The sequence below is a fragment of the Xiphophorus couchianus genome, chromosome 12 (genome assembly GCF_001444195.1).
Source record: "Xiphophorus couchianus chromosome 12, X_couchianus-1.0, whole genome shotgun sequence".
Lineage (NCBI taxonomy): Eukaryota > Metazoa > Chordata > Actinopteri > Cyprinodontiformes > Poeciliidae > Xiphophorus > Xiphophorus couchianus.
Genome location: NC_040239.1, coordinates 21,878,146 through 21,903,650, shown reverse-complemented (window position 1 = coordinate 21,903,650; position 25,505 = coordinate 21,878,146). Strand labels below are relative to the sequence as shown.

General features: G+C 38.0%; 1 protein-coding gene across 12 annotated transcripts; it reads left to right on the top strand.

Moving 5' to 3' along the window:
• The first annotated feature begins 964 nt into the window (after positions 1-964).
• On the top strand, positions 965-25,070 carry aak1a (AP2 associated kinase 1a). 12 transcript variants are annotated; one of them, XM_028034442.1, is made up of 19 exons: positions 965-1,768; positions 5,440-5,558; positions 5,945-6,053; positions 6,500-6,642; positions 6,780-6,901; positions 6,990-7,071; positions 7,522-7,654; positions 7,773-7,876; positions 8,092-8,171; positions 8,711-8,874; positions 9,196-9,371; positions 10,230-10,412; positions 11,131-11,318; positions 11,596-11,786; positions 11,859-11,927; positions 15,902-16,003; positions 17,091-17,252; positions 17,555-17,641; positions 18,162-18,379. In XM_028034442.1, exons 1-19 carry the CDS (start codon positions 1,609-1,611, stop codon positions 18,254-18,256), a joined length of 2,469 nt encoding a protein of 822 aa, XP_027890243.1. In that variant the 5' UTR covers positions 965-1,608; the 3' UTR covers positions 18,257-18,379. The 12 variants fall into 12 exon arrangements, with proteins under 12 accessions (XP_027890243.1, XP_027890244.1, XP_027890233.1 ...); XM_028034432.1 differs by lacking the exon at positions 18,162-18,379 and adding an exon at positions 22,876-25,070 and having other exon boundaries at positions 968-1,768; positions 9,202-9,371; XM_028034433.1 differs by lacking the exon at positions 18,162-18,379 and adding an exon at positions 22,876-25,070 and having other exon boundaries at positions 968-1,768; positions 15,902-15,970.
• The last annotated feature ends 435 nt before the right edge of the window (positions 25,071-25,505 follow it).

Below are 25,505 nucleotides of genomic sequence, written 5' to 3'. Positions count from 1 at the left end.
GTTTGTCAACTTGATGCGGAAAAAATGGACACGTACAGGATGCAGGGTTTCCCCCAGAAAACTTGCTAAGCCCGGTGGTCGGGGAACCAAGGCGGCCCACCGGCGGTCCACCATGTTTTTGTATTAAAAGATGTTAAGTTGACAGGAAAAGTAAAACTATTGCAGGATAAAATATATGTTACGGGAAAACATCGCCAGTGAAACGCTATCTAAACCCACAACTAGTCTTAAAAACAACAAATAAAAAAATACAATTAAAATGAATATCAATTATTTGCACTTTTTAAAATCCAAATAAAAAAAAGTGCTTCTAGTAAAGCATGGCAGGCCGCCAGGCTTATAATACACTGGGGGAAACCCTGGGATGTGAACACATAGAAACATGATAGTGCATGATGTGACAACTGGGTGCACAGGGTCTAACAGTTTACATAATTATTTCAGTTTGTGTTTAATATGTCATAAGCCTGTGTTGCAGAACATCAATAAATGTCTAGGTCAGAGGTGAGATTATCCTACTTACTACAATGTTGTTTGCAGTCTGCATCATGCATGTGTTAGATTAGATTAGTTGCGTTAAGGTTTACTGCTGCAAGAATAAAACGAACCTTTTTGCAAGCAGAACATTTTCAAGCATTTGTTCTGTACATCCACCTATACCCATGTAATCTACCTGGTCCTTCCAGCTGCTGCTTGATGAAATGTACAGCTTCCCCGAGGTCAGCTTTAAAGCTCCAGCTTTTGGTGATAATGTGACTATAATTCTTTCCTAGACTGAAATGAAGCGAAATGAGATCGGTTTTGTCCATTACTATCACTATCAATGATAATAATAACTAATGACATTATTAAGTCGCGGCAACGACTTATGATTTTTATTTTTATTGTACCATGTCACCAGTAAGTCGACGACTTGAACAGCCCAACAGGAAGTTATTGATGTTTTGACCAATCAGAGGGAAAGACCGGAGCTGGAAAGAAGGTGCGCTTCCCCAGCAGCCTGTAGCCACGTTAGCCCAGTCACTAACCTGGAGCTGGTCAGCCATCCACAACTTGCTGCGGACGCGTATAGGCAGTGTTTTGTTGTTGGTTTTTTTAGCATGAGACAAACCCGCTAATGAACTGGCTAACACTATGTGCTGAAGACACAAGTAGAGATGTTTTATAGGCTACACTGGCCACCAAGGACCTACCTGGCTGCCCAGTCTACCGACTGACAGCTGTCACCTAGCTGCTTAGCTCGGGAGCTAGCTAGGTGAGCTAACGGCTAACTGGGGATTTTTTTTAGGCTCTCAGCCAGGCTAGTATAGTCAGCCGGTGTTGGTGTCGCTCCAGACAGAAAACAATGACTTCTTGAACATTTGACTCCGCCTGTTGGTCAAACCATGAGTTAGCAGAGGCTCTTCAGACAACAGTATTTGGCATTATTTCAAGCTAGTTCAGCTATTTTCTAGCTTCAAGGTAGCTTACTGCTATCATCAGTTATTAAAAAGCTACTGCAGGAGGAAAACACCGGTTCCTCCGTGGATTGGGACTTGCTGTCGGCGTTGTTTCGATTCTGAACTATTTTTTTGGACTTTGGCCTACTCTCGATAGCATCTGGGTGAAATGAAGAAATTTTTTGACTCTCGTCGGGACTTTGCGGGCTCTGGGCCTGGTTCGGGAGCTGGTGGAGGAGGCACTGGTTCTGGCGGCGGCGGGAGCTTTATTGGACGGGTCTTCAGCATCGGAAGATATCAAGTGACTGTCGAGGAAATTGTTGCAGAAGGTGAACTACGTGTCACTTAGCTACTCTTGATTCATTATCTAAAATATGAAAGTGAGGTATTGGCACAAGACATCTTTATCTTTCGGAAATTGATTTGGTTGCAATCCTGCTCTTTTTTTGTTTAAAGGTCAAAACTTGACTCAGGTACATTTGCCTGAATAGCCATACTTGCATGTGAAACAGTAACAATCATTTAAATTGTTGTGGCCTAGATAATTTTCCAAATTGAACTGAGAGAAACAGGACCTAAGTGAATTTTCAGCGAGGTTCTAAAATATATATCCAAGTTTCTTTGTGATATTTACAAATTCACTTTCTTGATGCTCAGATTTAGGGAACCATAGTCACTCTAACATTGTCTGTGTACTAAAACATCACTGGGAACCACTGTTGAACAGCTGAGATCTACTATTTCTAAGTGAATAATGGAAAAAAAAAATATTTGCAACTTCTTGATAGTCTTAAGCATGGGAAAGTTAACAAATCTTTGAAAGTTATGCCATGTTGTTCCATGGTTGCTTGTCTTTGCAATGAGAATCTACGATGCTTTGTTAGCTAAGAGGGCCTGTGACTAAATAATACATGAAAAAAGACTGATTAATTTATCAGTGCTCTCCTGTAGAAAGGCCCCATCTGTTTGGACATCGTTTGGTTTTATAACCTTTCCTTTTAACAGACAGTGTGTAGTATGCTTTTCTAGATTCTTCTTTGTATTAACTCAATATTTTTCAGTCACAGAATTTTGCCCTTTTACTCATTCATTTCTGTTAAATCTGTTACACATGGTAACATTAATAAACCTGCATCCACTTGTTAGTGTTTCAAGACAGTACAGTTGTTCACGCTCAGTTGATCTATGGGGCCGTTTTTGGCATTTCTTTGTGTCATGTTGTTTGTAAACTGTATAGTAATTGAAGGGCCATGTGATATGCATCATCCCAAACCCCAGACTGTAGTCACTGGAATGCCATACTATTAGTGACAACATTTTATTCATAACTTCGAGATGTGTATTCAGGGCCTTGAAAAACTTTACAGTTACAGATACATAATTGTTGTCTAGATTAGTTGTTCTTTTTACACATTTACATGGATTTGCTGCCGCACCTGTGCAGGAGATTGAATGGTATTATCCTGACAGTCGGTTACGTCAGGAGGCAGTGGCTATTTGTAGATGTACTTATTCATTTAGTCACACAGTCTACTGTAAACATAGACCTTTGCTACATGTTGCTTAAGAGGGCTTTGCAATCCTTCTAATTTCCAACATGCACCTCAGATTGGACAGCCAAGACAGCAGGGGTTACGCTGTCATTACTCTTAACCTCTCTCACACGTCGTCAGTAAATACTAGAGCTGCACAAAATAGTGCAAGTAGATTAACATCACATTATCAGTCTTTATTAATGTCGCAAGGGATTATTTGAAATTCATTAATGGTTTCATGAGCTCATACTTTGCATGCAAATGTTTTTTCGTTATTATTTTGGATATTCTCACAACTGTGCAGGTCTACAGATAATAGTGTCCGAGATAGTGAGTCATAAAAGTGTTGGAAGCACAAAAGAGAGACAGAAGAGAAATGTACATTTACTGAAAGTGATACTGTCATAATTTCTTTACCAAATAAAGTCAGTGTCAAATGATGATGGACACTAAGTTTCACTTTTAAGGCCTCTAAGATATTATTTTCTGTCATTTCTATGGTTTAAAGTTTTCCTAATGAGACACCAGAGTTTTGTCAGGCTACAGGGAATTTAGAGGGTACCCTCTCCCCATCTGCACACTGCCAGTGAGCTGGTTGAAAGAAGTATCCTACACTTTTCATTTGCTAGGGAAAATGACAAAAAATAATACTTATTTGTGCTGTGAGCACCATGCCTATGATTGTAGGTTACCTGTTAGGACAGATAACCCAACTAATTTGTGAAACTAATTAATTTGAAGTCTGAATAAAATCAAAATAATGGTAAAATAACCAAAATAACCTTATAATGCAGATAGTGGTATCTGCATTATAAGGTTATAATGCTATCTGCATACACGTTTATTGTTCCCAGTTAACAATAATTTCCCTTTTTGATGTTGCTACTCTGTGTAAATTTTCTGCATCTTTTTGTTAAATTTCCAGTCACTGAAATCAGACCAATCACAGTCAGGTTGTTCCTCCAAATTAAACCATGCAAAGTGGTTAACCTATTAAAAGGTTGTTAAAATTGTTCTTGCTTCCCACTACCCCAATTTCTGTAAAAGTACAGATGGCTGAAATGTAGCTTCACGCTGTGCTAATGAAACATGAGGCCGCCTGGTCACGTGGAAGAGTCTTTGGCTTTGTGATGCCAGATGAATGAGTCAGTGTTGGGCATGGCTCTACCACAAACTGTGTGAAGGAAAAATTGTTCTGAAGCTCTGAAGTTACAACAAATATATACAATTTATCATTAATGCTGCTGTGCTGTCTAAGACTTGAATTGCATAGTCTAAGATTGAACTGGTGAGCTAAAATACCCGTACTTGAGTGAAAGCTGAAGACTTCAATAATATAAATGACACCAATCAGGCATAACATAAAGACCACTGGCAGATGAAGTGAAAAACAGCAATTATCTTTTCATCATTGCAATAACCTGGACGCCCTTTAAATCGAGCATCTGTTAGACGGACTGAACAAACACTTCTGATCCACTTCTGCTTTACAGTGGTTTATGTGCTTTCTTTCATGCTCTTTTATGCACTTTTATCTGTATTTGTTGAGGGTTGTAATTCTGTGAGAATGTTTGTTGATGGAGCCCTTGTCAAGGATGAATTTCTGTCACCAGCCGGATTTCGTAAAGGTTTTCTACATGAGGGCCTGCTGCTGCTAACATTGTAGGACCAACTGGAAGGGACCGATTGAGACCCAGGAGTCTCAATGGGTCAGGACTGTTTTAGCAGCAAAAAGAGTCATAATGCTATGCCAGATTTGTCTTTTCTTGTTTTTTGCGTTTGCTGTTTGCTCTGACTGGCTTTCAGTGGTTAGCTGTGCAAAACTTCAAGGAATATGTTTGTTTGTTTATTCATCCATTTACTTTAGAGATTGCAGATGCTGACTCTTTACAAATGAAGACTTGGCTTCTAAAATAATGTATTTAGAAAGCTGTGTCTGAGCTCAGGATTTCTCAGAAGGATGGCTGCTGTTCTTGAGTTTAATGACATACTGACAACTTGCACAGAACATTTAATTGCCCGACTGCAAAATCAAGACCTGCTTTGAGGAATATCCAAAATGTGACTGAAGTGCACTTTACTTGCAGATTTGTTACAAACTAATATTGTGAGAGGCTACATTTTAGGGGGTTTTTTGTTTTTTTTTTGCTATGTGAGGCCTATCACACATTGATCAAATATTTCTTTGGCTTTTAATTTACGATTGTTTCCAGCAGCAGCATTTATCGCAAACTTTTGTTGCTACACTGGAATTTACCGGTATTCACATGGGTTTCATAAATCAGATGTGGAACTTTTTGTGCCCAAGTCTTCACTTGTTTTTGATCAGTGAGAGTCAACAAGCTACGGTCACAAATGTGTCTCTGAATCAACTATCTTACCTGCTAACCCAATTTGCATCATGACTGACATGAAAACCAAAGACGTCGGTTGCATTTTAATCTTCTTCCTTTTCTTTTTTGCAGGAGGTTTTGCGATTGTGTTTTTGGTGCGAACTCACCAAGGGCAACGTTGTGCTCTAAAAAGAATGTATGTCAACAATGAACATGATCTCAGGATCTGCAAACTTGAGATACAAATTATGGTGAGTAAAAACAAGCAACTTCGAAAGGAATTAGGCTGCTTTCAGGATTTGGCTTCACCGAGTTTTTGAAACAGGTTACAGTTGTTGCATAGACGTAATTGGAGGAGCACCCTACATCTGAATTGCTCAGTACACAAAATGTACACCAAACGTTTGATTTCTAAGCTTATCTGTTTGTCCAGTACCAAACTTGGAGGCCTTTGCCACTTGGGGAAAATACGCAGTTCCTGCAGCCACACCCAGCATGACTAACGGTGGATGGTTATCAGGATTATTTCTGGTTTTTAAACAGCTAAATGAGCTATTTAGATGCATATTATAAAGGCTATTAAAAGTATATTTGTCATTTTTGTTTTTTGTGTGCATGTGCTTTTTTTCACCCACAGAGAGACTTGGTAGGCAACAAAAACATAGTTGGTTTCCTGGACTCCAGTATAGCCGCTGTGGGAGCTGGAGATGTGTGGGAAGTCTTAATCTTAATGGACTTCTGCCGAGGTAAATCTGCCCAACCTGCATCACTTTCTGCTTCTGTTTAACTGAATTGTCAATTTCCTTCAGGGGCTCATGGTATCTGATAGCAGCCATGTCAATAGCGCTTTACATTCATTCAGTGCTTAACTGTGCTGTTTTTCATAAAACAATTTAGATATTTACCTGTGGTTTTTAAAACACAGAGGATCACAGTTTAGAGTTTTCTTTTTTATTTATTCAACAAAGATTTACTATCTGTTGCAGAAGTTGTAGAACAAAGTTAGTGTAATAAATAATGAAAAGATTTGCCCCTACATTTGAACAAAAAGTTATTACAAACTTCGAAGATGTGACAAAGTGAGAAATGTAAGCTATTTCATAAGATGTGTATTTATAGTGACCAGAAAGATAATGTGTGTGTTTATTTCCATTTATGTAGCAAAGCTCTTATTGGCCTGTTTCTTTTGTAGGCGGGCAGGTGGTTAACCTGATGAACCAGCGATTACAGACCGGCTTCAGTGAAGCTGAGGTGTTGAGGATCTTTTGTGACACATGTGAGGCCGTCGCTCGGCTTCATCAGTGCAAAACTCCCATCATCCATCGAGACCTCAAGGCAAGTTTGACTAATTTGTTTATATGCCTTTGCTACTTGCTGCTAGCTGTTTGTTAGCTGCACTAATTGCTTAATAAAGTTCTTTCACATTTTACATTTTTAAAATAATTTCATTGTCTTTTTTTTTCCACATGTAGGTGGAAAATATTCTCCTGCATGATCAGGGGCACTATGTGCTCTGTGATTTTGGAAGTGCCACAAATCATTTCCAAAACCCACAGACTGAAGGGGTTGCAGTCATAGAAGAGGAAATTAAAAAGTATCTATCTTTCAAAGTTCAAGAAATACCTTCTGTCTGTTTTACCGGAGTCCAAAAGCTATTTTTTGTGTTTTTTTTTCCCCCTTAGATACACCACCCTGTCATACCGTGCTCCAGAGATGGTCAACCTTTATAGTGGAAAAGTCATCACAACAAAAGCAGATATTTGGGTAAGAACTGAGTACTTTTTAAATTATTATTATTTTGAAGGAAATTAACTGCAAGCTTGTTTTTCTTTTCAGTAGACGCCATAAAAATATGTCTGGCCAATATTAATAATCAGTTTTTTTCTTAGTACTGACCTAACAATTTTGACAATTTCTTCTTTATTATTGTAAAAACTTTAATACCTAAAAGTCAGACTTTTTTTATATATATTTTTGATTGAGATAGAGGTTATGAATCAAACAGAAAACTAATTGATACAAAATTGTCCTGAACAATCTTTCAAAAATAAACATCCCTATACTTTCTCAAATTTTTTGTTATCGGTTGATGCTGTTAAAGACCCCAAGTTGGAGGAGTTATTAGTTTTGATGCATTAAATAAATAAGAGAAAAAAGTTGAATAAGTTAAGTTGAATGTTACTGCCTTTCTAGTAAAATGTCTTGTTTTTTTAGGCTTTGGGTTGTCTGCTCTATAAGCTCTGCTTCTTTACGCTTCCTTTTGGTGAGAGCCAAGTGGCTATCTGTGATGGTACCTTCACTATCCCAGACAATTCTCGTTACTCCCAGGAAATGCATTGTCTTATCAGTAAGTAGCCTCATGTTTCACCCTGATAAGTTATGTCCAAAACTCCTCAAATGTGTATAAGCCAGACTGTTCATATGCTTTACTAAAAATTTGCGTCCCTTGTTTGTGAACTTCTCAGGATACATGCTGGAACCTGATCCTGACAAGAGACCAGATATTTACCAAGTGTCCTACTTTGCCTTCAAACTGGCCCGGCAGGAGTGTCCTGTCCCAAATCTGCACGTAAGTCAGCATGACAGGAGTATGACAGATAAATCGCTTTATAACTTTGCTTATTTTTCTCTAATAATTTTTATTAAGCTCAAATAATGAACAGTATTGATTGAGCCTGGCCAGTAATAATAAATAACACACAGCCATATCATAACCCAGTTTTTCTGGTAGTTTTCTGGTGGTGATGTTGGCTTTAATTGTCTTTTATCGTCTTTCTTTTACAGAATTCCTCAATTCCTTCAAAACTTCCTGAGCCTATCCGAGCCAGTGAAGCAGTGGCCAAAAAGAGTCAAACCAAAGCCAGGTGAGTGGGAGACAAAATAAAATACTTTGAATTATTGTGGTGAACCTTTTGGAGCTACATGTACTTTTTTTCTAACATGTGTCTTCCTTACTTGAATTCTCACAGCAGATGTGATCCACTTGTCATTGATTAATCTGTTTACATTTCAGCTTTTGTTGAGCTGTGGTGATACAGTTGACACACTCAGCTGTGTCTGTGAGCAGCACACTGACAGGCTTTTACAAATACTTTTATTTGAAGCTGTACGGTGTGATTATTCTAAAGAAGAATCATAGATTTGATAGCCCTGCTGATACTTGATTTTTATTTTACTTGTCACTCTCTCTGGATGAGTTTAGTAACAACTAAAACTGAAAAGATTTGCAGCACATCTCTTCTACTTTTCTGTAAGGCAAGAGTTGAGCTCATTATGTTTTTGTTCGACATGTACCGTGAAGCATATCACAAGGTGTTCAAATCAACACCATGCAACTGAGAAAAAGGATAAGGAATAAGAAATTTTCTCACTATGTTCCCTCTTTTTTTATTTTTTCTCCTAGGCTAACAGACCCAGTTCCAACTACAGAAACCTCTATTGCACCTCGACAGCGACCCAAAGCTGGCCAGCCACAGTCGCAGCCTTTATCAGGCATTCTTCCAATCCAACCAGCTCTCACCCCACGCAAGAGGCCTAATGTGGCGACAGGAACACCGCCTGCTTTTGGTACAATCTGCTTTGTTGTATTGTTGGTTAGACTACTATTTAGCAGTGTTAGTTCAAAATGCATCTAACTTTGTTGGATGTGATGTATTAAAGATATTAAGTTTAGACAATTGTATTCTTACTTAAAATAGCTCTTTTTGTCATCAGTTTTTTCAACATTGAGAAAAATATAAAGACTATTTAAAGAGTTTTTGGGGGCACCGCCTGCTAATAAACACACACAGGAAGTTTAAGTAGTTGTGCAAAATGTCTCAAGTCAAGATAAATGACCTAGTTGCTTTTTATTATTATTATTATTATTATTATTTTTGTCCATACGAGCGGCAGGAATCAATGCCGCGGCTGCTGTTCAACCTGCACAGCAAGCTTCAGCTGTACAGGCTGCTCATCAACTAACGCAGACGAGCAACAAGCAGCCACAGCCTACGGCACATCAGCAGGTCCTCATGAAGACACAGCAGGCCTCACCCTTCCTAATCCCTCACAATAACCAGCAGGTAGGAATCCTCCCACTGCCTGAATGGAAATTCAGTTTGACTGCCTTGTATCCCCCGGAACAACTTTTAATCACAACTGTGTAAATATGACACATTATATAATATATAAATAATTACCAGCTAAAATAAAGTGTTATCACAATATCAATATATGCAATATTAGAATTGCAAAGAGCTGCTTGAACTGAAATAAATGGTAGCTAATTAAATGTTACCATGACAGCGGTACCTTTGGTAGTGCTTGTGGTTTATTGCAGCAGAAAATGTTTCACAAGGGAAATAAGATGTTTCGTTGCCAAATATGAATATAGAGAGATACAGCTTATTCAAAACCTTCTTTGGTAAAATGTAAATCATAGATGCATTTTTTTTTTCCAGTAGCTGTAATTTGCTGTGTCCATATTTGCAGGAACCCTAATTAGAAAGACATTAGCATCGTTTAGTTTTGTATTTATGTGCTTATCCCAACTCATATCGCTATTATAACATTTATGACATTTTACTGATATCGTGCAGCCGCACGGAATAAGATACTGTCAAAAACAAATAGTGTAAGCCTTTATAATATTAAATTAATAATGTTATACAGAGAGGATCACTCAAAGTTATTGGTGATTAAAATTAGTTCTACCAGTTATGGCATCATGGCTCGAATGAAACTTTTTAAAATTACACTTAATATTTAAACCCATGGAAACAGAGTGGTCCATTTATATTTCAGTGTGATGTTAGTTAGTTATTAAAACCTTTCACGATGTAAAACTGGAATTTCCCTTTGTTTTTTCACAAGTGATGAACAATGGTATGACATTAAGCATTTCTCATAATTGGTTGTGTGGTTATTCCAATCGACCACAGAACCTGCAGCACCAACAACAAACACCCTCCCATGCATCTGCTCTGCTGCAGTCCAAAGCTAAACCTGTTTCCCCAGTTTGCGCTCTGCAACTTCAGCAGCAGCATGTAGTCCACGAACCAGCCGCAACTCATCTTGCTCCCATTCCCGAGTCTGCAGTCATTGCTCCTACAGCTGCCCCAGAGGTTGTGGTAACATCGAACTCCTGCTGCTGTTTGCAGCTCTTCGGGTCGGGGCTGATTATTATTGTTATTATGAGGTCATCTCTAACGAATCACATCACGATTTTTTTTCTTCTGTTTTCTTCCTCGTCTTGGGCAGTGAATGTACAGAAATTGAGTGTCAATTAGTGTGTTTAAGTCATGGAGAAATTGTATGCTTTCTTTTCTAGTGTTTTTCTCAACATGGATGTCTATAAATCATAAGTTCTCCTGAGTTTACTTTCAGTTAACTTTTTTCACTTATTTTTTTACAATATTATACCTTGTTTTTCAATTCATAAATGCAATTTGTTTTTCTGATCAGTTTTTTGTAATGCATTTACAGCTGAAAAACTGAGAAAAGAAAGGGTGCAGTGACGATAAATTGGAAGAAAAACAAATTAAAGTAAAATGTACAAAAGTTTGAAAAACAGAATTATTTTCTGACACGTGGCTTTTTTTGTCTTTATTTGTTCATTTATTTAACTGAAAGTAAGCAACTTCTTCTTCTCCCCAGAAGTGATTTAATTTCACAGCACGGTTTCTTTGATTTGATTTATTTCCTCCAATGATACTTGCCTTATTTTTCCTCTAACTTTGTTTTATGTTTGGGGTTAGATTCTGTTTTGCTTTCCAAGTTGATAGAAAATTTTGTGTTGCCTTTTTGAACCTGACCTTCTGTGTCATTTGCTTCTCATTGCAGACTCCAGGCAGAGAGATGCACAAAGCTGGCTCTTTGACACCTCCTTCATCACCAAAGATGGCCCCAAAAAGCGGCCACAGACGAATCCTGAGCGATGTCACCCACAGTGCCATCTTTGGAGTCCCAGTCAGCAAATCCACCCAGCTGCTCCAGGCAGCCGCAGCTGAGGCCAGCCTCAACAAGTCCAAGTAAGCAGAATAAACTCTTTTCAGCAACCCAGGAATAAAGAGTTCTTTTCATAGCGTAGAGCGAGTCTGGGAGGCCAGAGGGAGTTCATTTATACGGCAGAACGCAACAGTAAGATAAATGTCCCTTTTTACATCCAGAAGAATCGGGCTGTAGTAGCACCAGTTAATTCAGTCTTTAAGCTCGCTTAGTGAGTGGCACACACAAACACTCTACACCTTCTATTCAGTTTCACTTTGCTTGTTTAGCCTCATGTATTTAAACATGTTTGTGTTCCAGATCAGCCAGCACCACTCCTTCTGGCTCCCCCTGCTCGTCCCAGCAGAATGTGTATCATCCAGGTGGTGATGCTCCATCAGCGCTCGCTGCGCCAAATGCTCAGCCTGGCTGGAACCCCTTTGGAGATGATAACTTCTCCAAGCTAACTGCAGAGGAGCTACTCAACAAAGACTTTGCAAAGCTATCGGAGTGTAAGTTTTGTACTGCAGCAAGTACATCTACTGGTTGTCATTGATCTAAAACACTGTATTGTTTCTGCACAGCTGCTCAGCCTGGTGAAATAGACCTCACCTCCAGTGAAAGTCTCATTCCAGAGCTTGGGGCTTTTCCAGGTAAAACGTTACAGTATTCTTCTCTAAGCTATCCAATTACTTTATTATATTACCCAAATGTTTTCTTTGAGATTTTACTGTGAATGGGTCTGTGTCCAGCAGTATTAAGTGGCGTTGCCAGAGGTGATGGGTAGTAATTTTGTTGTTTATATGCTCTGTTGTTTTTTATGACATTTTGATATATACTCATTTAGTTGCATCTTTCAGTCATTTGTTCTCCCAGTTTTATTTACTCATGTTTTTAATATAAGGTTCTAGTTCTGCTCACTGTACTGTTTGGTCAGGTCTTTGATTCCCTCCCACTTTTAGACGTAAATATTGTACAGTGTGGTGTAAAGTTTTAAGACCGCCAGAAACATTGTTTTTCACAGACTTTACTGTTACTCCAATGTTGGATTGTTGTTTTTTATTCAAAATGAATTAATATGTGGACTTCAAATGCTTTTATCTAGAAATGCACTACATTTTTGAAAACTGAACAGGTTTTTAATGGAATTAAGGCTTGGGGAGTTCCTTGGAATATTGACCCAGATGTCAATATTATAAATCCTGAGGTACTTGGTGATCACCTTTGCCTTGTGACGCTGTGTTCCATGCTGGAAACACCTTTATCCATCACCAAATTGGGGTTATTGTATAAAGTTGCTCTTAGAGTATGTTTGGATTCCACTTTTTATTTATGGCATTTTTTATTCAAAGTTGTGAGAGACTCTTAAAACGTTCTGCATGGAGCTTAATTAGAGAAGACGATGGCCAATCCTGGTTCTTCCTGGTTCTTCATAACATTCCAGCATATTATAAAAGTTTCCTCTTCACTGTATTTGCCGAAACACTTAAACCTCCTTGCTGCCATTTCTTGACAAGCTTTGGTGGCTAAACAATCTTAGTTGAATATTTTTTAGGAGATGAACTCTATTAGGGGCTCTGAAGCTTTATTTTAAGTTCTGGGTGATTTGACAAATTTGCAGATTTGGTTGTTTTTATTAGCAGGAGCATCCTTGCCTGTAATGTCCATTTTATGTATATTTATGTATTTTCCTTGGAGGTAAATAATGACCTAATGCACCACTCCCTGTTAAAGAAAATTATTCTGCTGCTCTTATTCCATCAGAATGACAGTATATATATTAGCTGTGGAATTAGCATTATTAGCTTCTCTGTCTGTTTTAAATCTTTCCCTGAAGCTAATTATAAAGTGGTTGAAATTATCCTACCAGGTCATTTTATACCAGCCCTAAATAAAACGTAATGCAAAATTTTTTTTCCCTTATTAAATTAATTTTAATTATGTTTTTGTTTCATCTAATCATTCTACTTTACAAGATAAACTAACGCAAACTGCCCTCACCAAAACAGGAGCAGTGAAGTTTGCACACCGTGCTATCATGTTGACGTAGCTCACAGCCTCACAGTGGCTTCTTGTCCTTGTCCATGAATAGACACCTTAGATACAGCTAGATGGCATCTCACATGCAGCTCTGCGCTTTCACTGTTGCATGGCAACGCGCAGGACAAATTCCCTTTTGTTAATTGGATTGCTTTACTGCAGCAAGAGGGCTTACCAGAGCCACGAAGAACAATTGAAAGTTAATTATACCGTCATGTTAAAGTGGTGATCCAGTATGTGAGGCTCTCCTTAGATTAACCTTTGAGCAGTAATCATTTTTGTATGTTTAAACTACTTTGTGCAAGTGCCGTTCAAAGTAATTTTGTTCTATGTAAAGAGGATGCGTTTAATCTTTCACACCTTCCATGACTCATCCGTTAGATTCACACTAATGTTTACTCAGACACCAGTCACAGTCTTAACATTTGCTGATGAGGCAGAAATTCTCTGAGTACCGGTAGTTTTATGGAGCACTTGTTAATATACAAAAAATAGAAAAAAACTTTTTATTGTCGCATAATTTCCAGCACCTTTATTTTTTACAAATCAAAGATTTGTGTAAACCTTTTGATACATTTTGGCCTTTTTTCCTCGTAGTCAGGGCAGAAAAAGGTCACATCTGCTGTGTCATTTCCTGAGTCAACACATTCCTTGTGTTAAGGTCTCTTCCACACCCCATTTTGACTCATAGCACTTTACTTGTAAGTATGAGCAGCGGCCACCGATCGGTGGTTTTGTGCATGGATTGCACCCCACTTCGGTTTGTGTTGTCCTGATAACAGATGTTTCACTCGATTTAAAATCATTGTGTGTGACATGGAAAGCTATCGTAACAAATTTTACTGTAGGTTCTTGTAATGAAGTGTCATTACTAGGATTACATTTTTAATATAAAGGAATCGTGCTAAAACATGTTCTTACAAGGTTTGGAGAAAGAGATTTGTGCCCTAATTTTTTCAGCACAGCATTACTTAGCCATTTGAATGGACAGCACTACTAACTTTGTTGTGTAATGTGTGGCAGTGTTGAGTTGAACTAAATCAATTAAGAGACCATGTAAAAAAAAAAAAATGTATTTTTTACTACTGTGCACTAATGTTTCCCCTGCGGACTAAAAACGTTTTGAATTAAGACTAATGGATGTCTCAAATATTATTCAGACTTTTTGAAAATCCAAATTTTGTGGCCCTCTGTACTAACATTTAAATGAATTTACTCACCAAGAATGCACCCGTCCCATACAGAGCCAGCTGATCGTTTGTTCTCAGCCATGCTGTTTGTTAGAATAAAGAGCCATGCCGGGACATGCTGTGACTGTCAAATATGGAGACATGGATGAAATGCTTCCTATTTGCATTAAGTGTTATATTAGCCATATGAGCACAGCTGAGCGCTTCAGTTAAATCAGAAAAAAACTCTCTTTCTGCAAACTGTACTTTAATGTTCAGCTGTTTTGGATTCGAATTTGATAAAACTGGCTGAGGAGGACTTTCTTCCCATAAAGCAGGTCCTGATCCAGTCAGCCAGCTCCCTCTAACAGCATCTCGGAGCCACCTTCTGCCCAAGGACTAAGTCGGTGCCACTGGACTTTAGCTGTTTAGATTTTGTTCTGACTGTAGTTACAAACATGTTTTGTAGGACTGCTATTACTCAGTCATTTGCAGATCATCTCGTATGTATTTAGTGGATTGCCATCTTCTCCTCGCTTTGACAGAAGAAGCTAAAAAGAGGTGGGCTTTTGTCATACTAATACTCCAGGGAAACAGGAAATACTGGACAACTAATTGAAAAGTAATTAGACACTGAGATCCTCTTGAAAAAGTGAAGCATAAAAGTGAAAATGCTTTGCTTACATTTGGATTTTTAAGTTTGCCAATCATTTTGGTAAGCTTTTCTTTCTTGTCATTTTCTGGAGACGTTTCAGGATAAGCTTATGCTTCAGTGATTAAAAGGACTAACTGGTTTTGTGGCTGACTCTACACAATGTGTTGAGATTGCTGTAACTTTAGTTTTGTCTCGGAGTTGAAAATGTAAAAATATTTTATTGCTTGTCATCTCTTAGTTATCTATAGATGTGTAGTGTCTTCAGTTTGGCATTACTTTATCAAAGTCTAAAGCAATGTAACATTATAATGGGAAATATTTACAACTCCAATATGCATCATAACTGGTAACAGGCCCATACATATATCATGTTGCATTAACTTTCCAACTGGTTTTGAACTTACTGGAAATTCCCCACCCAGCCATAACCTTTTCTGTCTTTACAGCTGTCTCTGCTCCCTCACTATTTTCTGTTTCTCACTCATTTAGAGAATGTTACAGAGACTGAAGTCCACTGAGTTTTCTTTGCTACTTCCTGACATTTTACCCTTTTCTTTAGTACTTTTGCAAAAAATGTTATGGCCTGCTACTGTCTCCATGCATTTCCTCCAAATTTCACATCTTAGGCTACTGAAACACATTTGAATGTGTTCTTAGCTTCCACTATGAGTTTCAAAGTAAATAAGGCCAACAGTTTGTACCCAACTACATTTATGTTTTCATGTCTGTTACTAACAACCATATTTTTTCTGTGTTGGTGTAGCAAAGGCTGAGGTGTGTGTGGATTCCTTGATTCCTGGTTTGGAAGCTCCTCAGCCTCAGCGAAATTCAGGTCAGCCAGAACATATTGCTGCCAGCATGCCAGGTCAGCATTCTGGACCACAGATAAAAAAAAATAACTATAACTTGTGAGACTGAATTATCCAAGGCTGATTTTTAGTCAGAATAGAAGATTAGGAATCTGTTGGGGAAAAATGTTGTTAGCAGTGATGTTTGGCTCTGGGCTTTGGACAGGATGGGTGCTTTAGTGTGGCGTTATGACATGGATAAAAATTTTAAGTGTGAATCTTTAAATTTCTTGTAACGCTGTTTTTGGTAGAGATACACTGAGATATTGGCTGATGATGAAAATCTGCCTCTTTAGCCTGATCAGTGAGTCAGAGACTCAAAAAAACAATATTTTTCTGAGCATAGAACACATCATATGCAAGTACAAATAGGTCTTGCTGACAGCAACATTTTTAGTGTGGAAGTTGTTACTGGGTTTGCTATCTTCAGTATGAGGGAGATCCTTAAAAGTGAAGTTAAAAGAAACAAAATCGAAGAAGCTATTTTTTTTTTGCTGACGAATGCTGACTGGTCATGTAGCAGATTACAGGAAGACTGCAAAGTTACTCTGTTTTATTGTTTGGATTAGTCTACTTCTGTTGCGGACTGAAGTTTTAGAAAATGATGATGGCCTTTTGGAACATATCCAGAGTTGAGCTAAGGACCTGTTTTCTCTTGGGATAAACACAGACTGCTTTTTTGGGAATTCCTAGCCTTGCTAACCATGCTAATACCTAATAGAAGATGCTAAATCACTTCAGCTGCTTGTAGCTATCACTTGTAGCTATTAAATCATCAGTGACTACAGGAAGGCTAAAACATGTTTGAATAATGTTTTCAAATTGTCCTTAAAGAACAATTTAATCTGCAAAAATCACTAAAACGAGGATCAAAAATCAACCTGATTTGTTCATCTTTACTTTTGAGTTATTTATACCTTGTTCCTCAAATCTAAAAAATTCAGCATTCAATATTTAGTCAAAGCAAACATTAATATTTTTTGGAACTAATTTCTGCTGTGTTGCTCTCTATTTTGTTATGTGAGCTTGCTTTACTAACAGACTGCATCTTCCTTTGCTATTCTAACATGTTTATTTTCCTGTGGTCCTTTGGCTACGCTTCAGATTCTTTCACTGGGGAGGCATCTCTGCTGGGCTGTGATTTGCTAACTCATACTTCTGCTGGAAGCCAGCCTGTTTCAGCACTCCCTTCCTCCTTCTCCTCTGGCCCTCCTGGCTGTGGCTCCGGATCCTGTCTGGAGGATCTGCAACCCAGTCAGGCTGCAGGTAAGCCCTTAGTTTTGCACCTGAGTGTGTGCTGGGTATGTGAGCCTGTCACTTAAGTACCTCAGAAAGCAGTACCTTAGGTATGTGTCATAGATAACAGAGTGGATAACAACCTCAGGAACCTTGGCTTCTTTGTTCACACTCTCTAAGCTGTGAAACTTTGATCCTAACACTGACTTCTACATCATCTGTCTCTTTTTTATTTCCACACACACACTACTTTATTCCTGGCTTGTCTTCCCTCTCTGAATTAACCATTTCCTCCTTCCGTTTCTACCTCACTTGTTCTTCCTTCGCCACAGACTCTTTCCTCTTGTCTGGTGGGAAAAAGGGCAATGATGAAGAGTTTGACCCCATTCCTGTGCTCATTCCCAAAAACTCAAATCAAGGTAAGTTGTAAAGAAATTCAGGGATTTCACTCACACCTGGTAAGACCACAAAGATGAATGAGCTGATCCCTAGTTAACTCACTCCAGCTTGTAATAGTGTCACATCAAGGCCCCCAACCCACCGCTCATCAAACTCTCACCTTACCTCTTTTCTTTCCTTCATCCCGAATGTTAAACTGCCATTGTTTCCCGATTTGAAGGTGTATTGGCTATGTATAATTCATCTTGAGACTCGCTTCATATTAGAGCGGAAAGTCCTTACACTCACCTATGATGATGCAGCTGTATAAACATGACCCCAGCTTATTCTTTGCTTCTTTCTCTCTCTGCCTCTGTTCATACTTTTTTTCCCTTTCTGCTCTGCCATCATTTCCTTAATCCTCATCCTCATGTCCTTACTCATAATTTTCTTCATACGATCCCCTTTTATTGACTCTTTCTTTTGCTTGTCTTTCAAAACCTCCCTGGGCTCCTCCATGTCCATCTCTGTCTCCTCTTTCTTTCTGGCACATTTTTTCAGGTGGTCACACTCACAGCAACAGTGGCAGTTCAGAGTCCAGCATCCCCAACTTGGCGCGCTCCCTTCTGCTGGTGGATCAGCTCATCGACCTCTAGAGGGGTGGGAGAGGTCGAAGGGGCCGAATGCAATCCTAAAAACTAAATGAAACAAATAAAAAGCGTGTTGGAGAGACAGGCACTTACTGTATAAACCTTTTGAAGTGAGGAAAAGCCAGCATGGATTGGTTCAGTAGAGCCATTCTGTTTATGTGCCTCCTTGGCCTCAACTCCATCTCTAGCAGCGTGATAAGCTGGTTTCATGCATCTCTGCTGGCCGTTGACATTTCTACGCTGGTAATTTTGTTTTTCCTTTTCTGTTAATGGCTGAGCATATCGTCTGCTTCTGTCCTGGCTTCACCATGGTCTTTTTTTGTTTTTTGTTTTTTCATGCTTCCTTGTTCTTGCAATAATGTCAATCATTGATTTTTTTTTACACCCATAGTGATTGACTGTCATAGCGTGCACTGCTTGGTCCCTGGTGTTTTTTGTTCGTTATCATGGTTGAATCTTGAAAGGACTGTCAGGAACGTTCCTGCATGTCAAGAGGTTGTTGAAGAAGTGAAATTGAGAAGGATGTAGACCTTATGAATACTGTGATGGAGTCTTTTTTTAATGATTTGGACTGGATCAAACAAGATGGGACATTAAGGAACCACTCAATCATTTACTGCTGCATTGAACAAGTTTTTTTGAGCAATGCAAAAGGGAATTTGTTTTAGTTAATTTAACCCATTGTGTTCAAACAGCTTCAATAGGATTACAGAGCATATAGCCTTAGGAATTTATATCCATTCAGTCCTATTCTGCTGTTCCCATGTGCATCTTTCACATTGAGGTAGATTATAGTGCCTTGCAAAAGTATTTCTATACCTTGAATATGTCAATGTTTTGCTTACATAGCAAAACAACTTTCAGTGTATTTTAAGGGGGATTTTATATTATACATCAGTATAAAGTTGTATAATTATTGACGTAAATTTAAAATTAAATTTAAAATTATTTGACTAAGAATTGAGGCACTTAGCATCAGAAATAACTTAGCTGTAAAATTGAGTCATAGATATCCTGTGAAGGACTAAAATGTTGAGTTGAGAATTTTAAAAATTGATTTATTTGACTTGAACCTTTATGTTTGTTCACTACTTTGTGCTGGTTTATCACATAAAATCCCAACACAATACATAGATATTTATGGTTTTAGCATGTCAGAATGTGGTATAAATGCTTTTCCAATACACTGTATAAGTAGCTGTATGCAGATTTCTTTTTCTGAATAACATGAAGGATGTTACAAATGTTAAAACTACAACAATAACGGTTGTGCTCTTTGGCTTTTTAAAACATGAAATGCTTGAACTTTGGCTGACTAGTTTGACACAAAGATGTTCTCCTGATCAGCCTTTTTCATAACACCACGTGTGTATTAATCAAACTGGTGCATTTTCATTTGTATTTTTACATTTTTCCAACTCTAACACTAATGTGAACAGACAAGAACCAAAGTGAAATGAGATTTTGTCATCCTGCTGTTAGCGATTTAACGTTCTGCTCTCAGGGTCAGTATGAGTGAGCAGACTTTTTCAGTAATCATCCTGACACTGAAGGAGGTTTAGTGTAGATACCATCAAGTGTTTGTTTTCTGTGGGACAACCATCTTAACAACAATGACCTACCATGCTCTTAGTCAATTCCCTCTTCCTTACTCATATTTATATGACTAACTTCAGTGCAAAAATATCCTACTGCTCAATTTCACTATTTTTAGCCCTTTTGATTTTAGATAGTTTTATTGTATATTATTTAAAGGCATTTTATCTGTCATAGTGTGAATAATATTCATAGGGATTTAGTAAAACATGTATGAGCGGTCCCATCATTTAACATGTTGAACAATTTATTTAGATTAAACACACATTAATTACAGTGTATTTAGAAGTGTAAATGATGACCCAGCCTGTTCAATTTTCCGTTATTTATTTCTCTCCATTCATGTCGATCATTCAGCCAGAGCTTTTGATGTTGATGCACTCAATACATGAAATGGTGTGCTTCTGAGTTGTCTGCCCAGATCATATTTTTAGCACTTTGTTCCCATTGTACCACTGATATGTTACTGTTATAGTGACGGCAGATTGTTGTGTTGTGTTATAAGAGATGTTATGACGGAGTATTCTTCCTGATGTCTCTGGAGCACCTTTGGTTCCTCATGACTGCCTGGTTTTATTTATCAAATAATGAGAGAGAGGTGAATGGCAGTTGTACAAAAAATGCATTACATTTACTGACAATCATTGCAGTTTATGTTGTTATATGTAAAGATTCCACCAACTTCTACTTTGAATTATGGCTTTTATTTTGTGAAGGAAGTTTAACTGCATTGTACATTGTAAGCTTATTTTTAAGTGTAGTTTGACCTTGCATTTAACCTTGAACTGCACATTTCCTTCTGTTTTGCCATCACTGCTACAGTTAATGGTTTATGCATAAATCTCTTTAAGAAATCAAGTTTAATTCCTTTCATTCACTGAAAGTCACATGGTTAAGAATCAGCAGTGGTAATTTAACACCCTTTGGAATTGTATTATTCAATCATTTTTGATTGATGCATTTCTATAATACCTAGAGATGCACTCATCAGAATTTTGAGATTTCTGATTTCCAGTTTTTGTAAAACTTTGACGTCGTAGCAACCAGTACCTAAACAGGTAATTATGATAATGCTAAATAATAAACTGAGCTATTGGAAATGTAATAAAGCAAATAACATTATCAATCATTTTAAGAAGTTATGGCATCATTTTTATTATCACCAATCAGTAGTATTTAAAAAATCCTCTGTAAATGTAACCACTTTAGCCAGTAATGTAATAATACATAAGTAAGGCCTCATGTCTTAAAAATAACACTTTCTGCAGTTTTTGTACATCATAAATGGGTATTGTAATTTTTATGTAGCATATTCAGTCACTAAAGGTATGTAATATAAAGTACTCTCCTCTCTATCATTGATTTTGTAAAAGCTGATTTAAGATTTATTTGTTGTACAAAATCTTAATCTGCAATATTGCTTATATACTTTTAATTCATATTTTATATATAAAAATATTACTATATGTTGTAGTTGCATTACTTGGTGGAGTGTGCCGGAATTCAGAAAAATGATTGCGTGTTTGTTCAGGATTAGATGAAAAAGGAACAAAGAATTGAATAATGTGTTGTTCATTTACTCTCCATGTTGAAAAGGACTACAGCCTGGTTAAAAAGTCATTATTAGTAACATATTTTTGGAAAGTTACTACCATAACATATTTTCTATAAAATGGGCAAAATTATTGTCCTTGGCCATTATTACATTAGTTGCTACAAATCTGTCGATGTTTTTTTTCATCACATGGTAGCTATATCATATGAGTGTTTATAGTGAATCTTTTTCAAAATACTAAAATATCTTTTCCTGGTGCCGCAGAATGCTTTAAAACAGAGGTGTCCAGGGGAAATTTGTGGCCCGAGCACTGATTATGTGTGGACCCTGACTACAATTTAAGAATGTTAAAAATGTAGCCTGCCACTAAATCTCCAAAGACTGTTATTATTTGTAAATGGAGAAAGAAACTGCTGAACATATTGAAATCTGAAAATAGAAATGATGAACAATACAAAGTATACATTCTTCAAAATTAATGCCTTTTGATTCCTTTTTAATTTCATAGTAAATAGGACCAGAAATACCTAACGGCTTGTTCTCAAAAGCAGACCTGACTGCACCCAAATCTACATTTGTTAAGTGTATTTAAGAAAAATAAAAACCTGTCAAAATAAAAAAAATAAACTGTATCCATTTCTTTCAATATTGCAAATGTAAAAATCGTTTCCCTCAAAAATTACTTTATTTTGCCAAAATATTACATGTGTAGTAAATTGTTGTCCAGAAAAAAAGTCCCAAAATTTATGGGGTCTTTAATAATAACAATTAAAAAAACAAATGGCATCATTGGGCTGTGTTATTTATTACAGCTCAATAACTTGGGCTGTGATCAGTACAAATGTGTTGCATTAGAACGTATTGGGAGCATTATAAAATAGAGCACTGACTAGTAAAGAAAATACCAAAACAGGTGCTTGACTTTTAATGGCTTCAACTAACATCTCTGCAAGAACTACCAGCTAACACCTTCTGCCAACACCTCTGAGGTAAGACTCTCCTCGCTCCTCTAATCTGTTCTAACCTGTCTGTCCCTATTTTCAGCTTATCTGTGACGATTTTCCTCACTTGTTTCCACAGATTTGCTAACTCCATCTAAACTCACATTTTAAATAATTCTTACTAAAATTTCAAAATACTGCTTTATCCCTGACATGGTTTAGAAGGGTTAGATTGAGACACCTGCAGCTAAATTGTGGAAACATGACTTTTGATAGCATAGTTGCTAAACGTGTCTGTCCTAAGTGGCTTGTTCCTCACAGTAGAGTTTATTTTGTAGTCTTGTGCTGGTTCGTCATCGTTCCGTCCTTTTGATCCGCAGTTGACAGATGTGTAGAGAGGGTTTGTTGGTCACAGGTGTGAAGTAACTCTGAAGGCTGATTGTGTGGTTGACAAAATGTTGGGCTTGCTACTTTCTGGTGGTGTTTGTAATATGTAATGTTTTTTTTTCTTTTTTTGTGTCTTTGTTGTGTAGACGTACAAGTGGAGAGTAATGGCTACACTATGCTAGAAGAGGGACAGGAGGCTGAAGAGGTTGAAGAAAATGATCCAAATAATGAGGGCTGTGAGCACTCCAGCGATGAAGATGTGGAGAAGGCAGAACTTAAAGAGGAGCAGGAGGGGAGAACAGTCGAGAGCATCGTTGCTGTTCAAGACTGCAGTGGCTCTAGACCTCTACTGATGGACTCTGAAGATGAAGAAGAGCCTGGACCACTGGTAGCTCCCCATTCATCCCTGCCCCCCAACACAGTACCAGCACAACCACCTGCCGCCTTCTGTCAATTGAGGTCAAGCGCCTTTGCTCAGAATAATTCCTGGAATGTAGCAGAGACGGGTGTCACTCCAGATGTCTTCTCCAAAGCCCCCTTCCCGACTTCGCAAGAGGACTCCGCTGATGTTTTTGCCAATGCTCCATTTCCACGTTCCCCTTTTGTAGCTCAGCATCAGCTCGATGTGTTCTCTCAGGCTCCCTTTGGAAAAAGAAAGGAGGTCTTGGCTGCGCTGCCAAAGACCTCGTACCCCCAAGCAGCTGGGGGTCAGACTTTAACCTCTGATCAAGGAGTGCTGGGACAGGTAGCTCAACAACCGTTCCGCCCTCAAGCTCTGGCCAAATATTCCCGACACTTCGAAGGATCCGCAGCTGAGCAGCCGGTAGCAGCTCCCAGTTTGAGCAGGCAAGCTGTCGGACCGCTTCAATCATGGACGTCAGAAGTTAATGCTGTAGACCCGTTCGTATCTGCACCCTTTCACCTCAAAGCACCGCAGGAAAAGCCCTGAACATTTTTTGCTACATTGCTAACATTGACAACATTGCAATGTACATTGCAAACATTGCTACATTGAGATAGCAATGTAGCAGAGATTTGCACCCATTAATTATGCAAACTGCAACTGGCTTTACTGCATGCTGTCACCAGCGCTGCAGCTGGACTGCAGGCCTTGAACAGATCTCATCCTCAACTTGCTAAAATGAGATCAGGTAGTGCGAGTTTTCCTTCCCCGTCCCTTCCATCCCAGTGTGCATCTACACTTAAAAACAATGTTGGGTCAACCATTTGATTGTTTTCCTGTCTACCTCAGGTTGTGAGGGAGTTTGTGCAGGAGCTTTTGCAAAATTCTTTTCTGCACATTTAAGATCGACTGTAAAACTGTGATCTGTTAGCACCCCATACAGTGGTTATCAGAGGGAAACTATTCAGCATCATAATTTCACAGAAGCTTAACAGGTAGTTAAAAACAGATTAGAGAATGTTCAAACCATCTAAATGTCTGTTTCGAGGACCTTTTTAATCTTACTTGACTTGTTAATTAAATAGATGCTGGAAATAGTTAAAACAGACATTTCCATTATTGTGTTTTGACATAAAATCACTTGATGTAATGCAGGATAATTCAATGAAGCAGATCACAAGAATCTTTCTGTAGGTCCCCCCCCAAAAAACAAAACATTTTCAACATATTATTCGTGTAGATCCACCTGCTGCATGAAACATGTTTTACCCATCTTAAAGCTGCTTTCACATTTGATTGCACTTGCTTTCAGCACCAAATGCTACTACTGTCTTTGGTGCATAACATCATAATGCAACACTGTATGAAACCTATTACTTCCAAAATGTGCACAAACTGACACATGCAAGTCTGTAAAACTGACGTGAAAATGTTTGACTGTCTTCAGCACTTAATCTTTGTAATTCCAGCCAGGGATTGTAATAAGTGTTGTGCGAGAGCTTGAATAGTGCCTGATTGATGACGTGTCATTTAATTTATATCATTCACTGTTTGAAAATATTTTGTGGTTTTTCTAGTTTATACAATCTTTTACACTAATTGTTTCCCACCACGGCACTTTTTTGGAGAGGGAATCCACACTGTTTCAACCCAAAGGTTAACTTGTGTTTCTCTGTTTGAAGTTCTCCCCATACAGTCTCACCCAGCCTAAACACATGAAGATTGCACAAAGTAACTGATACGGAGATAGGGTTCTGTAAGAATGTGTTCTGTCAGCTGTAAAATGAGTTGTGAGTGTTGTTGTACACCTAACCTCTGAAGGACGAGCAGAAAATCCTCTTGGGACAATAAAAAAAAAGCACTCAGAATACTTGTTATGCTGCACAGTATGCCTTTAAAAATGTCATAAACAAAAATATTAAATGAATGTAAATGAAATTCTGCACATGTTGCTTTTCTTTCTATGTTTTATGCCTGCTGTCAAGTATTTGTGTTCTAACACTTTAGTTAAAATTAGTCAGTTGTCACTTCCAAAGGCCAACTGATCAATCAAGACAGTCCAACTTCATGCCAAAAACTCTCCGTATAAATAAACTGGATTTAATGAAGGTCTGTAACTAAACATTGTGAAGACCATTGAACACACCAGATAGGCACGAGATGTGGAGAAGATTGTTTAAAAACAATAATCCAAGCTTTGAATATTTCAAAGCACTGAGTTTATCTATAGCACAGCTATAAACCAACCAAAACATGGCCGTGCACCTAAAGGAAGATGGTAACATAAAATCTCAAACAGCACTGCACCTTCACACCTTGCAGTGCTCCAGGGCAATTAAATTTATTTTAAATAGTTTAAGGAAGTATCTATGT